This window comes from Stegostoma tigrinum, chromosome 10, assembly GCF_030684315.1.
Source record: "Stegostoma tigrinum isolate sSteTig4 chromosome 10, sSteTig4.hap1, whole genome shotgun sequence".
Classification (NCBI taxonomy): domain Eukaryota; kingdom Metazoa; phylum Chordata; class Chondrichthyes; order Orectolobiformes; family Stegostomatidae; genus Stegostoma; species Stegostoma tigrinum.
In genome coordinates, this window is record NC_081363.1 from 31,659,683 (window position 1) to 31,675,491 (window position 15,809).

The following is a 15,809-nucleotide window of genomic DNA, read 5'->3' on the forward strand; positions in this document are numbered from 1 at the left end:
CTCAATAGAAATTACTAACATTAACTAAAAAAAAAATCAAGTGGATCCATCACAGTTATTTTAAAAGCAAAACTGTAATTACATTTGCACATAATGCCAAACTGGGATAGGCAGTGGAATTGAAGGAGGCAGCTTGAGCGCTAAATGCATTTTAAAAACACACTTCCGCCGCTATTCTTTGTTTCCCAACACCAAAACAATTCTGAATCCAATTTGCCATTTTCCTTTGGACTTCCATGGGCTTTTACATTTTTTAATCAGCCGGCCATGTGGGGACTTGTCAGGTACGTTGCGAAAATCCATGTAAACCACAGCCACAACACATAGCCCGAATCATCCTTACCGGTCACCTCCTCAAAAAATTCAATTAAATTAATCAGATGATGGCATTCTCTTAAGAAGTACATGCTAACTTTAATCTATTCCTTCCTAAAAATTTGGGTTCAAATTCCACTACAGCAGCTGGTGGAATTTGAACTCAATAAAAAGAAGTCTGAATTAATAGTCTAATGACGACCATGAATCCATCATTGAATGACAGAAAAACCCATCTGCTTTATTAATGCCCTGTAGTGAAGGGAACTGCCATCCTTACAATGGTCTGGCCTACATGTGACTCCAGACCCACAGCAATGTGGCTGACTCTGAACTGCCCTCTGGGCAATTAGGGATGGGCAATGAATGCTGCTTGGCCAGCGACGCTCTCACCCCATGATTGAATATAAAAAAAATTCAACCAGACTTGGTGGCTATCTAAGTTTAAAGATGTTAAACCTTCTTCACTATGTTTATTCCATCTAATATTTCATGTTTCTTCTGCTTAACAATGTCTGCCTGTCCCTCTCTTTTGTGAAAGAGACCTGAAATATTCAGCAAGATCTTTCTCCTTCATACCCAGGTTAGCCTTTTGGTCTCTAAAAGGCCCTATTCTTCCCATTGTTACTTTTATTGCTCCAGACATACTGATAAAACATCTTCAGATTTTTCTCAGTTTTACCCATCAGTATTCTCGAGATGCAGTGTTTTCCTAATTTCCTTTTTAACTTCAACCCTATAACTTAAGGATTTGAATTTAGAAGAAGGTGTAAACTGATTAAAATTTTGTAAACAGTATCAAATTAAAACAAGTGTTCGAACCGAAGGAGACAATAATTAAATGAGTAGGAAACTACATTTAAAAGTACTGCTGAAGAGACATGCCTTGCCCTGCGGTCAAGTGGGCAAACGTAGGGATACAAAATTTAAGCATATCATAATGATTTATAGCACACAATAAGAAGAGGAGATGATTAGCTGGCAAGTCGACTCTAATTAACTGAGGGTATTGCTGGAGAAAATAAAAAGCAATTACTTTTCGAATGTACTTCTGGATAATTCAAAAATGGCCCATCCCTTGCCAACAGGAGTCTGTGTCGTTACCTCTTCCTGTCCTCTGCTCCCTTTACCTTCTTTCATAGCAAATTTGCGCATTTTGGTTGCTATATCCGAGTAAGTAATTTTATATCTTGTCCCAATTATTCTAACCATAGTCAGATCACAAAGCGTACCTTTCAACCAACAACATTGCCTTTTCATGACAGAATTTGCATGTACTCATGGAGCAATTAAAAAAAAAGGTACAAAAGCATTCATCATGTTGCACAGAACCATTGAATGGGTTTCTAGGAACCATAAATAAGCTTATGGTATAAATTACTGTGATTGTTTGAAAACTGCCATCTGTCTAATAAATGCAGAATGAAAGCCTGGGAAAGAGGTTTCTTTTCAGTGATATTCAAATTCAACCATGTGCCTGTAAATATACAAGTAACATAATGCATTGAGTCATACTGGACAATGTGTTAACTCTGTTTTTCTCTCTCCACAGATGCTGTCAGGCTGCTGAGTTTCTCCAGCACACTCTGTGTTTGCATCAGATTTGCAGCATCTGCAATATTTCACTTTTATTATTGCACATTAAGTAGGGAAAGGGAAAACTGATTCTAAATGAGTGAAAAGTAAATTTAGGACCGAGAAAATGATCTGTCACAAAAGGTGATTATGATATGGAATGGACTTCTAGACGGAATCATTTATAGACAATTGGATTAATAGGGAGAGCTAAAGGACATTTCTCAGTGAATGAATCAAGATCAATTGAAAGGCATCCGTCACCTGTAGATTCTCCAAACCTATTCACTCAGTGCTCATTGTGTTTCTCCCCCTGCCCCCCATCACTTAATGCATAATATTTGAAATGTTCTCCTTCAAAACTACACCAAGGAAGTGCATACTGCCAGGAAATTTCCACTTACACACAACATTTTATGTTTGTTCAAATACAAACAAGAGTCAACCAATATCACAGACTGATATGGCACACTGTTGTTCAAAAGTTAATTCCTGGCTGCGAGCCAAAATTGCTTCCACAGAGGATTCATTTAACATGCACAGTGCCTACAGAAAAATCATTTGTAATCCTTTCTGGTTTGCAGCAACACCTCCCAAACAGAGAAAGGGTGACAATCGCCACTTAATCTGCAGGTACGTTTCAAATAGCAGAAATGAAAGAAGTATTCTACTCACTTTCAAAATACAGGTTGAAAAATAAGATGATATTGTCCAGTGTGTAAAACATACAAAAGAGAACGTATCATTTTAAATACATTAGCTGCATAAAGAAACTGAAGGTACTGGTGCTAAGTTTGGAGATGACACAAAGGCAGGTGAAGGGGCAGGTGGTGTTGTAGTAGTTCAGAGGCTGCAGAAGGACTTTCATAGGCTAGGAAAGTGGGCAATGAAGTGGCAGATGGAATACAAACGTGGATAAGTGTGAGGTTAGATACTCTGTTAAGAATAGAGACGCAGACTATTTTCTCAATCTGGAAAGGCTTCTGACATCTGCAGCACAAAAGGGACTTAGAAGTCCTGCTTCAGGATTATCTTAAGGATAACATGCAGGTTCGGTTGGCAGTTAGGAAGGCGAATACAATGTTAGCATTCATTTCAAAGGAACTAGAACACAAAAGCAGTAATGTACTACTGAGGCTGCTTAAGGCAGTAGTCAGACCAATGTGCTGGCCTTGGAGGGTATCTGGAGGAGGTTCACAAGATTGATCGCAGGAATGAAAGACTCACCATATGATGAGCAGTTGAAGCCTCTGGGTCTGTATTCAAGGGCATTTAAAAGAATGGGAGGGAGTGTTTCCATTAGTTGGAGACTAAGGGCCGAGGCACATCTCAGAGTGAAAGGACAACACTTTAGAACGAGATGAGGAGAAATTTCTTCACCCAGAGGGTGGCGAAACTGTAGAACCCATTGCCACAAAAGTCTGTGAAGGTCGAGTCATTGAATGTCTTTAAGGCAGAGATAGATAAATCCTCTTGTTAATCAAGGACCTAAGAGGTTGAAAAACATATCAGCCATGATCGAATGTTGGAGCTAAGTCAATAGATCAAAACTCTCGTAAATCTTATGATTTTATCTCATCTTTTACATCGCTAGTCAACTACAATCTGTAGGTGCACAAGAACACCAAATATCTGTATACCAGGTTGAGGAGGAGGCAGGATATTTTCTTTATTGGTGGTGGTAGAGGTCTGCAACACTACAAACATGTAACAGAAAATGGAGTCAAGTAACTGTTTGTTTGTGAACCCTGATGTCTCCTCTGAAATTGTACCATTTTGTTTACACTGCCTCTCCACATTACACATCACACTTGCCTGCTTTAATTGGCATCTGCCTGTTTCATAAGTCAATGTCCTCCAGACGTCTGACAGCTTTGTGTCATCTACAAACTTTAAAACTACTTATACCCAGATCCAAGTTATTTACACAAAGGAAAAACAATTCTCCTACATCACATTTGGACAATCAACTAAATACTTCAAAAACTGTCAATTCGCCATGGCCTCTGGCTCCTTTCCCTTGTTACATATACACATTCTCAGCAGCCCCTCAAAATCATGCATTTCTATTTTCCAAGTAAGTCCACTTTGTGGTATTGTAGCAAATGCCTTTTGGAAGACCACACTGTTTATCCTACCTGGGTGGGAATGGGCAATAAATGTTGGCCCTGCCAGCAAAGCTTATTAACGGTTTTGATTTTGAATCCTGCTACTTCAGACAAAAATTAGAAGAACATACAGGTAATAGAACAGACCTACTCAGAGGAAAAGAAAAACTAAATACAATACCTTGAAGCTTACACCTGCAAAATCATGTAAGAAGAGTGGAAGATCAGCAAAATAATTTTTAAAAAGACAAACAAGCAAGCAGAAAGATCAGAGAGAAAACAAAATCAATAATATGCTGAAGAACAGTTCAAGCCACAAAACAGTTATGAATAGTAGGATGTACAAACATAAGAAATAGGGGCAGAGGATTGATTTGGCCTGTCACATCTACCCTGCCATTCAATAAGATCATGGCTGATATTTTTGTGGATTCAATTCCACGTAGCTGCTTCCTCACATAACACTGAGGTAGTAGGAACTGCAGATGCTGGAGAATCTGAGATAACAAGATGCAGAGCTGGATGATCACAGCAGGCCAAACAGCATCTGAGATAACAAGGTGTACAACTGGATGCTTGTTTGGCCTGCTGCTGAAGTTTTATTTAATGATTGGGAGAGATAGTAGGAACTGCAGATGCTGGAGAATCTGAGATAACAAGATGTAGAGCTGGATGATCACAGCAGGTCAAACAGCATCTGAGATAACAAGGTGTACAACTGGATGCTTGTTTGGCCTGCTGTGATCATCCAGCTCTACATCTTGTTATCTCAGATTCTCCAGCATCTGCAGTTCCTACTATCTCTCCCAATCATTAAATAAAACTTCTTCCCCTTCTCATAGCCTTAGACAATTCCCCAACCATTCACTGTTCACTACAAAACTCATCTATTCCTGTTACTTCTGAATTTGAATATGCCAATGGATCTCATATTCTACGCGCTTCATTCACCTAAACCTTTGACGAATGCTCAATTTACGAAAGTCCCAATCAACTATCACTCTGATGCTTATGGGCTTACATCTCCCAAGTTAAGAACTATATTTTAAAATTCTTATGCACATTTTGAAATTCTACCAAGACCTCACCCTTCTTGATCTGCGACTCTATTCATCCCTTTGAGATTTCTGCACTCTCTTTCCGATTACTTAGGCATTCCGAATTTTTACAACTTGCACTTTTTACCCCCACATGTTCAGAAGTGCGCTTAAAAATTAAACATTTTTAATCCTGCCACTGCCAAATCAGATTTTTTTTAAAAAAACGATTAACTACCACCACGTAGCCAATTACAAATTTACATGCAAAGCCCATTACAGGCAACTGATTTGCATTTATGTCTACCTTTGATGATTACTGAACAGCCCATAGCACTTGACAGCCAATTAGGCACTTCGGAAATGCATTCAAGTGTTATCACATTGAAAATGGAATATCCATTTTACACATAACATGTTCTTATAAACGGCAACGAGAAAGCAACCAAATTATTTTTTGAGAGATAACTGAGGATCAAAAGGGCCAGGACAGCAAGGATAGCACCCCTACTCCTCTTTGAAATAATGTCAAGGGATCCTATATGACTACGCAGATGGTATTGTATTGATATCCTTAAAAAGTTTTCACACTCAACCTAGCTTAGTTTGAAGTGCAAGACCAATTTACTTGAAAATCCCCAACAGGTTTACTTAGAAGACAATCTGATGTCCTCATGATTGCTGATCATGTGGCTGACCCTTGGCTTGTTAGCACTGTCAACTCAGAAGACAGTAACATAACATCTCCTCACCTGCCACTGCGGTGAGCTTCTACAAGATCTAGACTTCATACTTGGTTGTTCTCAACTTGTTATATGAGCGCAGTTTTGTGCATGCTCTGTACACACTTGCAGTACCGTACAGTTCCCAGAGTTGGTTACCATTTCTCCTCAAATGCTGGTCCATTGTAACTTTGAATGATCTAGGTTCACTGCAAACTTTGAATATCTCAATAGGTAACCAGATTCCTTGGGTAGGATGTATGATGTATGACTCTGACTTACATGTAGATTAGGTAGTACCATACTTGCTTGTTGGTCAAGTACTATCTTCATTCTCTTCTATTTTTCCAACTTGAACTTCTGATAGCTTCACTTTGGCCTAACTTGTTTTCGAAACATGATCTCTGCTAGCAATTGCAAGCCCATACATTATTGTTTAGCACAGAAACAAGGCGATCCGGCTTTATCACTGGTGACTCCAGTATACCTCACAAATCCTTACTAGCTTCTGGACGTCACTGTATGTGCCAGTGATCAATGCAGTATCCCATGCTAGGCCTTTTTTTGTGCTCTATGCCCATTTTTCCCATGGTAACTGTGGTAGTATTTTGGGCACAAACACTTATTTCCCGTTTAATAAAATTACACCCCTTGAGATATTGAATTCACCTCAAAATGACTAAAAGCATGAGCATATCCAGTACATAAGTTATCATGTCAGGCCATCCCTCTATGGCAACTTGCCCTTGTGTCTTCAATCATGGATCATTTGCTGTTCCTTCTTGAAGTTGGTTGCATTTGTACTGACCAAATGCAAAAACTGACCTCAAGCACATCTTCCAATTTGTGGACTATAATGTCTATTTGCGAATCTAGTGGAGTTTCTGCATTCTTATTCGGTTTGGTAATTTGCTTAGTATACCCGAGGTAGCCATTTTGCTATGAGATTTGTAGCAGACTTCAAAATCTGCATTACTTGGAGTAGATGTAGTATAACTGGTTCACTCTGCTTTTCCCTAAATGCTTTTCAATGGTTCATGATCTGTTTTTAGTGACTTTCTTATGGATCAGAAATGTACAGCATCTTGGGATATGTAACAATAAAGCATGTGTTCCATGCTGTCTATTGGAACAATTTAAATGCTCTTGACATGACTGGTTTGCAATCTGGCATTTTGCATGCTCCTGCCGAGATATACGACTTTCCAGTTGTGCCTTCTTCCTTTCGTCATGGTTTGTAGGACACAAGTGTCCACTGACAATACTATAAGACTTCTATCCTTAACAGCTCTCTTTTTGACAACATTTTAATTAGAAAGAGTTTGTAAGTATGGCGCTATGAAGTTAAAGTATATCAGGGACATCTCTGCAGGTCTTGTCTTGGAATGTAGTAAGCATGTGTATAAGTGACTCAGGCCTGTCATTACACACTAACTGTCATTAGCCATTAACAACTATTTACCCTCCCAGCCTGATCGTTATCAGCTTTGTCTATCCAACTGCTCTTCTCTCTCTTTAGGCTCTATCCTATTGTTTACTCCCTACCCTGGCCCCCTCCCCGTTTTTCTGCATGTAAACTGACACTTACCCAGCCACCGTCAGTTCTGAGGAAGGGTCACCGGACCTGAAACATTAACTGTTTTATTCCTTCACAGCTGCTGTCAGGCCCCGCTCAGCTTTTCCAGCAACTTTGTCTTCGTTCCTGATTTACAGCATCTGCAGTTCTTTTGGTTTTTATTATGTGTCTAAGTGATCTGATCGACATTCACTTCTTGCTGTTGAAGACAAATGCTTCATGACATACTAGTAACAGCGAATGCAGTGTTGTGTTCCTCCCTGACAGTGATGGCAAAACCATCAGCAATTCATATTCATCCACAAATTCCATATGCTGTTGGAATAGTTCCTGCCTGACAGATTGTAAAATAGTCTCTAGAAGCAATATATTTCAAATAGTGTTCTGGAAGTACTGAGTTGTTGAGCTTCCTTTGCCAAGTGAACCAACCAACACACATTCTTAGCGTCCAGACATGTAAAGAATTTAGGTCCTATGAATTTGTCACTCAATTTCTAATGTTGAAAATTTGTGTGAGCATATATTCAAAGAAAGATTTAGAGCTCTCAGATCCAAACATACACTGTTGCCATCTTTCTTTGAAAGCACAACATAGAACCATGCCTATGTGCTGGACTGCATTATGGATGATACAGATATACTCCATTTGGTGCAGCTTCCTCTTAAGCTTCTCTGTTGCATGTGGTGGGGGAGGATGAATGACTTCCAGGCTGACAGAACTTGTGGAGAAATAACACATGATCTTTGAAGTTTCCTCCAGCATTGAATCCATCTGAGTGTGACTGTTGCAAGTACTGAATCAATTCAACATGAGCACTCCTTCCATCTTTTGCTAAGATTGGTAATTTTATGGAAGGTTATAAAATTGAGACCCAGACAGGCTGGCAGTCTTATCATCGGTCCTTTCATGTCCACCAGGTAAAGGACTGCGTTTTCCATAGAGAATTGCTACAGCTGCATTACATGGTGAATACTCCAACACAAAGGATATGCAACTCATCAAGATAACAAAGTGTGAAGGTGGATGAACACAGCAGGCCAAGCAGCATCTCAGGAGCACAAAAGCTGACGTTTCGGACCTAGACCCTTCATCAGAGAGGGGTCTAGGCCCGAAACGTCAGCTTTTGTGCTCCTGAGATGCTGCTTGGCCTGCTGTGTTCATCCAGCTTTGCACTTTGTTATCTTGGATTCTCCAGCATCTGCATTTCCCATCATCTCTGCAACTCATCAAGAGGTCTTTCCAAAAAGATTTGAAAGCTATTTGGGATCAGAAACAATTATATCGCACTGTAGTTATACAGGGCCTTGGGGAGACCATACCTGGAGTAATTCAAGGAGTTCTGGTCTCCCTACCTAAGTGAAACAATTGCCAGAGAGGAAATGCAGCCAAGGTTCACAAGACTGATACTAGGGATGGTGTGGGACTGCACTGAGGAGAGATTGTTTCAACTAGCTTGTATTCACTGGACAGTTTTGCAAGATAAGTGGGCACCTGACTGAAACATACAGAATTCTAACAGGGTTGGATAGGCTAGATGCAGGGAGGATCTTGTCCTTAAGAGGGAACCAGGGGACGCAGTCTCGGGGTACAGGATGGGCCATTTAGTATGGAGGTGAGGAAACATTTCTGCACTGAAGCACTAGCATACCTGAGAAATTCTCTGCCCATGAAGGTTGTGAAGGCCAAGTCACTGAATATATTCAAGAGATAAGCAGATGAACGTTTAGATTTTAAACGTTATCAAAAGGTATGGGGAGGAAGTGGAAATATGGTACTGGGATAGGAGATCAATCACAAAAATATTGATGGCACAGACTCCAGCTCTTGGTTTCTATTCAAAGTTTCTCTAAGCAGCTCTATTATCTACTTATACAGCTCAGCCTCTAAACAAATTACTATCCTTGCACTTGTCACCATATCTGCTGACACGCCATTCAATTGATTCCTGTGGCATTGCCTCCAAAACATTAGCCATAATTGATAAATTCTGAAATTCACATTTACACAATGATCTTCCATCACTTCCCAATGCTTAACAGTGTCTCACTGATCCTCGTTGTATTAGCCCACGCAGCTCCTGGTTTTGAATGGCTCTTGTTTTCACCACTTGCCTATTTTGATTTTCTAAAAAGCACTGTTCCATTACTTGTTTATAAAACTCACACATATTCAATTTCTGTGGCTTGTCAATTCATGCTGGGAAATTTATTAGTCAGCTTCCTGATATTCCCTGCATTTAACAAAGGTTATCAATGTGTAGGGGATTTATAGTAAATGACCCTGGTAAATGTCCAAAGATTCAGCAATGCACCTGCTGTATTTTTATTTTCTTAATTCATCCCTGCACTATTTTGGTCTTCAGCTCAAACCTTACTTTGTGTGTTTTATCTTTTTGGGTGGGAATCGCACCGAAGGTTGTCTCAGCAACCCTGGAACTTGTACAACTCTGTTTGGAAACAACTTGGGTTCGCAGATACCACGGATTTGAGCAGCTCACAAATCATGTATTTATTGTTTAGCCAGTACCATTGGTATTCTAATTTATTATTCTGTGGTAAACAAAACTTCTGCACTGCTTCAAACCTCTATTTGTGGGCATCGCTGTCCTTTTGTTAGTATAAGAATCAATGCTGATCATGTCATATTTTTGAGTTGTGTTCCTTTACAAAGAATTACTGCTCATACTGGGCTGGTGAGTAGTGTAGGTTCAAACCTCAAACCATATTTGTCAGATAAACTGAGAACCCACGGTAACAGAACAACTTATACATCCTTGGCCTTGCATCCTGCTGCTTGGAATCTTCATGACTGATTATGTGGTATCATCCTGGCCTTGGACTCATTACCATGTGTAGCTCATAATGCAGTAACATAACAAATAGGACCAAATTTAGCATCTGACCTGACAGATGGCATCACCAATGTTGTTCTTCCTCAGTACAGCACTGCAACATCTAGATTTTTGTGATTAAGTCTTTGAATAGAACTTGAGCATACAATATTCAGGCTACAAGGCTGGCTCTGTTGCAAACTCTGAAACACTGGAATATTTTACATTAAGCCACAACATATATGCAAGTTGCGGAACTGTCATGTTTTGAACTCACTAAGAAAATATTAATGTGATAATTAGTAGCTACCATTAAAATTTCTGCATTCAAATCAGAAATCTAGCTTAGCTCAGAAATAAATATTACAATAATCAGTACAGTACTAGAGGAGTAATTGTTCAAGCATCCTGTCTGAACAATTGAGATAAATGAACTCAAATCTCTTGGCAACCATGTAATCTGAATTGAGTGAAGAAAAATAGTTTGGAGCACAATTCAAGAAGAATAAACTATAGTGACTAAGCGCCTACCAGATTGTCACAAGAACAAATGTGGTTCAAATGCCCATTGGGGAAGGAATGTCATCCTTACCTGGTCTGGACTATATAGCTAACATAGCAATGAGATTGATTCTTAACTGCTTTTTGAAATGATGTAACAAACCACTAAGTTGTTAAGGCTTCATTCAGTGCAACACCACCTAGCAAAAAGCAATTTATAATTTCAGGGCCTCGCCAACGCTGCCCCTACTCCATGCATAAAACACTGGTACAATTTTAACCTCACTGCGAAGCCTCTTCCAGGGATGCCTAACCTGAAGAAGTTACCCTCCTCCCTCCGAACCAACCTCAGGGAATCTATCTCCCACTGCAGAGATAATGGGAACTGCAGATGCTGGAGATTCCAAGATAATAAAATGTGAGGCTGGATGAACACAGCAGGCCAAGCAGCATCTCAGGAGCACAAAAGCTGACGTTTCGGGCCTAGACCCTTCATCAGAGAGGGGGATGGGGGGAGGGAACTGGAATAAATAGGGAGAGAGGGGGAGGCGGACCGATGGATGCTCTCCATCTTCGGTCCGCCTCCCCCTCTCTCCCTATTTATTCCAGTTCCCTCCCCCCATCCTCCTATCTCCCACTGCAACTCTCTTGTAATCTCTCCATCTTCGGTCCGCCTCCCCCTCTCTCCCTATTTAGTCCAGAACCCTCTCCCCATCCCCCTCTCTGATGAAGGGTCTGGGCCCGAAACGTCAGCTTTTGTGCTCCTGAGATGCTGCTTGGCCTGCTGCTGTGTTCATCCAGTTCCACACTTTGTTATCTTGGATTCTCCAGCATCTGCAGTTGCCATTATCACTGACACAATAAAAAACTTAAGTTGTTCTCTTTGGAGAAAACACCCCGCGACCTTTGCTGACAGTAGACACGAGGCTAAAAAGAAAACTTTTATTTGTACCGCAGCCACTCGCACACCAAATTCCTGGGCCAAAGATGCAAACTCTGACAAGACACATACCTCTTGCTGGCGGTATGTATCAGAGAACACGAGAAAGCGACAGGTTTCAAGATTTCAAAATGAAAACCGGAAACAACGGGGGAAAAAAGCAAAATACAGAGTTTCAAGCTCCTGAACCGACTGCCTGGCTATCAACTGTACTCCTTTTGTTTGGCACATAGCCACCAAACAAAACTATCGTGAAACATGAACACTCGGGGCTGCCTCCTGCAAACCTCTTGTTTTCCTCCGAGCAATGACTGGTTGAGGCCGCTCCGCCGGTTTCGTCGCCTGAAAACGGTAAACCAAGACAGAAAAAAAATGAGAGTTTCTCCCCTCCGACCCACCCAACAAGCGGCAGGCCGGTCGCCACTTCCCGCAGGCCGGACGACAGCCCCCGGGCTCAATGTGGAGGCCTCGGCCTCCGCTTCACCATTTGGGGGAAATGGAGGGCAGGGGAGTCTGGGCTTGGGTCAACACTCACTCTGATCTTGCGACTGATTTCGGTTCCTATCTCCATCCCTCAAACGTGGCTCCTCGCCCTGGCCCCGGTCTCCTTCTCCCTGTCGGTGTCTCGGCAACGGCGCAGCAGCCGGGGAACTACGGGCTGTCATTCGCATTAGTCCTCCTCCGCGAAATCCAAAACCGCGCTCAGTTCGCGTTTCGAAACCCAGTGATGATCCGCAACAAACCCAATTTACTGCAAGCGTTGGCAAATCTCGCACTGCAAATGGAATAATGCTGAAAATAGGAACGTCTTTAACAGCCATAAAACTAACATAAACTCCGATTATATAACATCTTTCTCAACCACTGGATGTTACAGCCACTCCGCAGTCACCCCCTAACAGCAATGTCATTGACAACAAATAATTATCTGGTTCGTAAAGTGATTGAGAGGTCTGGATATCAAGAGGCCAGGTACAACCTTTGCTTTCTCAGAATTGTGGCATCCACTCTTAAAAGCCAGGGGCGTCGTCCACCAAAACGTGTGTTTTGGAACTCCAGGCACATAGTATAAAATTCCAGGGCCTTTGCCTTAAACTTTTAATTGGCAATTGCCCTGCTAATAAGAAACTTTGAGAATAAGAGCCACAGGCTTTTGGAGGGATGGAACTTAGCTGGATAGAAGGACTAAGCCCATTTTAAAGCCTGAATGGCTATACAGCTGACACTCATTCCAACTCCCTACTGGCTCTCCTTGATCCGCTGTCTGATTGCCAAGGTTAGGCCTTCTTCACATACCCAAAAAAGTCTGGATTTAAGAATGTACTGATGGCCACTAAGTCATCGTCGGAAAAGCCCATCTGGTTCACTGATGCCCTTCAGCGAAGAAATCTGTCGTCCTCACCTGGTATGGCCAACATGTGAATCTACATCCACAGCAACGTGGTTGACTCTCACTTGCCCTCGGAAATGGCCAAGCAAGCCATTCAGTTATGCCAAGTGCCACCAACTCTCAAAAGAAATGAAACCAGACAGATCACCTGGTAGATAATAAAATGTGAGGCTGGATGAACACAGCAGGCCAAGCAGCATCTCAGGAGCACAAAAGCTGACGTTTTGGGCCTGGACCCTTCATCAGAGAGGGGGATGGGGAGAGGGAACTGGAATAAATAGGGAGAGAGGGGGAGGCGGACCGAAGATGGAGAGTAAAGAAGATAGGTGGAGAGAGTATAGGTGGGGAGGGGATAGGTCAGTCCAGGGAAGACGGATAGGTCAAGGTGGTGGGATGAGGTTAGTAGGTAGATGGGGGTGCGGCTTGGGGTGGGAGGAAGGGATGGGTGAGAGGAAGAACAGGTTAGGGAGGCAGAGACAGGTTAGACTGGTTTTGGGATGCAGTGGGTGGGGGGGGGGAAGAACTGGGCTGGTTGTGTGGTGCAGTGGGGGGAGGGGACGAACTGGGCTGGTTTAGGGATGCAGTAGGGGAAGGGGAGATTTTGAAACTGGTGAAGTCCACATTGATACCATTAGGCTGCAGGGTTCCCAGGCGGAATATGAGTTGCTGTTCCTGCAACCTTCGGGTGGCCCAGGCAGAATATGAGTTGCTGTTCCTGGGAGAGGGGGGAGGCGGACTGAAGATGGATAGAGAAGATAGGTGGAGAGGAGAGTATGGGTGCGGAGGTAAGGAGGGGATAGGTCAGTCCCGGGAGGATGGACAGGTCAAGGGGGCGGAATGAAGTTAGTAAGTAGGAAATGGAGGTGCAGCTTGAGGTGGGAGGAGGGGATAGGTGAGAGGAAGGACAGGTTAGGCAGGCAGGGACGAGCTGGGCTGGTTTTTGGATGCGGTGGGGGGAGGGGAGACTTTGAAGCTGGTGAAATCCACATTGATACCATTGGTCTGCAGGGTTCCCAAGCGAAATATGAGTTGCTGTTCCTGCATCTTTCGGGTGGCATCATTATGGCACTGTAGGAGGCCCAGGATGGACATGTCGTCTAAGGAATGGGAGGGGAGTTGAAATGGTTTGCGACTGGGAGGTGCAGTTCTTTACTGCAGACCGAGCGTAGGTGTTCTGCAAAGCTGTCCCCAAGCCTCTGCTTGGTTTCCCCAATGTACAGGAAGCCACACTGGGTACAATGGATACAGTATACCACATTGGCAGATGTGCAGGTGAACATCTGCTTGATGTGGAAAGTCATCTTGGGGCCTGGGATGGGGGCGAGGGACGAAGCGTGGGTGCAGGTGTACTAACCTCATCCCGCCCGCTTGACCTGTCCGTCCTCCCCGGACTGACCTACCTCCCCACCCACACTCTCCTCTCCACCTATCTTCTCCTCTATCCATCTTCAGCCCGCCTCCCCCTCTCTCCCTATATATTTCAGAACCCTCTCCCCATCCCCCTTTTCTGATGAAGGGTCTGGGTCCGAAACGTCAGCTTTTGTGCTCCTAAGATGCTGCTTGGCCTGCTGTGTTCATCCAGCCCCACACTTTGTTATCTTGGATTCTCCAGCATCTGCTATTCCCATTATCTCTGAAGCAACAGCCTGACATTGTTTGTAAGGTATGATTCTGTGAGTATGACTGTGTCATAGACACCACCATCTCTCCTGCGTGACCTGCTGGAAAGACCCAGCAGAGGTGACAGCATAGAGGTGTGCAGTTGGAAGAGAGTTTCCATGGGAAACATTGACTCCTGACCCCATGAAGTCTTATGGCTTCAGGTTATACATGGGCAAGGAAACGTTCTGCTGATTACCACATACTGTTCTCCCTCAGCTGATGCATCAGTATTCCTCCATGTTGAACAATACTTAGAGGAAGCACGCAAGTTAGCAAGGTCACAAAATGTACGCTGGATGGAGGATATCAACATCCACCATCGTGAATGGCACGGCAGCAGTACGACTGATTGAGCTGGTCGAGAACTAAAAGACACAGCTACTCAACTGGGTCTGTGGCAGGTGGTGAGGGAACCAACAAGAGGGAAGTACATACTTGACCTCATCCTTACCAATCTGCCAGCTGCAGATACATCTGTCCATGACAGTATCGATAAGAATGACCAATGCACAGTCCTTCTGGAGATGAAGTCCCATCTTTACATTAAGAGTAACCTCTGCCATATTATATAATACTATCACCGTGCTAAATGGGACAAACATCAAATAGATCTAGCAACTCAAGACTGAGCATCCTTGAGGCACTGTAGGCCATCAGAGTAGAATTGTACTCAGTACAATTTGTAACTGCATGGCTTGGCATATCCCCCACTCAACCATTACCATCCAGCCAGTTCAAACATCAACAAAACAGATGAATTCCAGAGGCGAGTTGAGAGTGACAGCCTTTCATATCAAGGAGCCCTAGCAAAACTGAAATCACTGAATATCAGGGCAAAGTCTCCGCTGTTTGAGTCATACCTGACACATAGGAAGATGGTCGTGGTCACTGGAGGTCAGTCATCTCTGCAGGAGATCCTCAAGGTAGTGTCCTAGGCCCAACCATCTTCAGCTGCTTCATCAATGACCTTCATAAGGTCAGAAATGGAGATGTTTGCCAATGATTGCACAATATTCAGCACCCTTTATGACTCCTCAGATACTGACGCAGTCCATGTTCAAGATTTGGATAATATGAAGGCTTGGACTGACAAGTGGTAAGTCACATTTGTGCCACACAAATGCCAGGCTATGACTACCACCAGTAGGAGGT

The 15,809-nt window shown here is 42.9% G+C and overlaps 1 protein-coding gene across 3 annotated transcripts in view; it reads right to left on the reverse strand.

Moving 5' to 3' along the window:
- zc3h14 (zinc finger CCCH-type containing 14) overlaps positions 1 to 12,320 on the reverse strand; it is a 47,960-nt gene extending 35,640 nt beyond the window's left edge. Inside the window, exons 1-2 of one of the 3 annotated variants that reach the window (XM_048538479.2) lie at positions 12,141 to 12,320; positions 3,118 to 3,378 (exon numbers count right to left, since the gene is read on the reverse strand). In XM_048538479.2, coding sequence (XP_048394436.1) covers positions 3,118 to 3,162 — 45 coding nt within the window. In that variant the 5' untranslated portion in view covers positions 3,163 to 3,378; positions 12,141 to 12,320. The remainder of the gene's footprint in view (positions 1 to 3,117; positions 3,379 to 12,140) is intronic. The other 2 variants (XM_048538478.2, XM_048538480.2) reach the window with 2 other exon arrangements.
- Between the last annotated feature and the right edge of the window lie 3,489 nt (positions 12,321 to 15,809).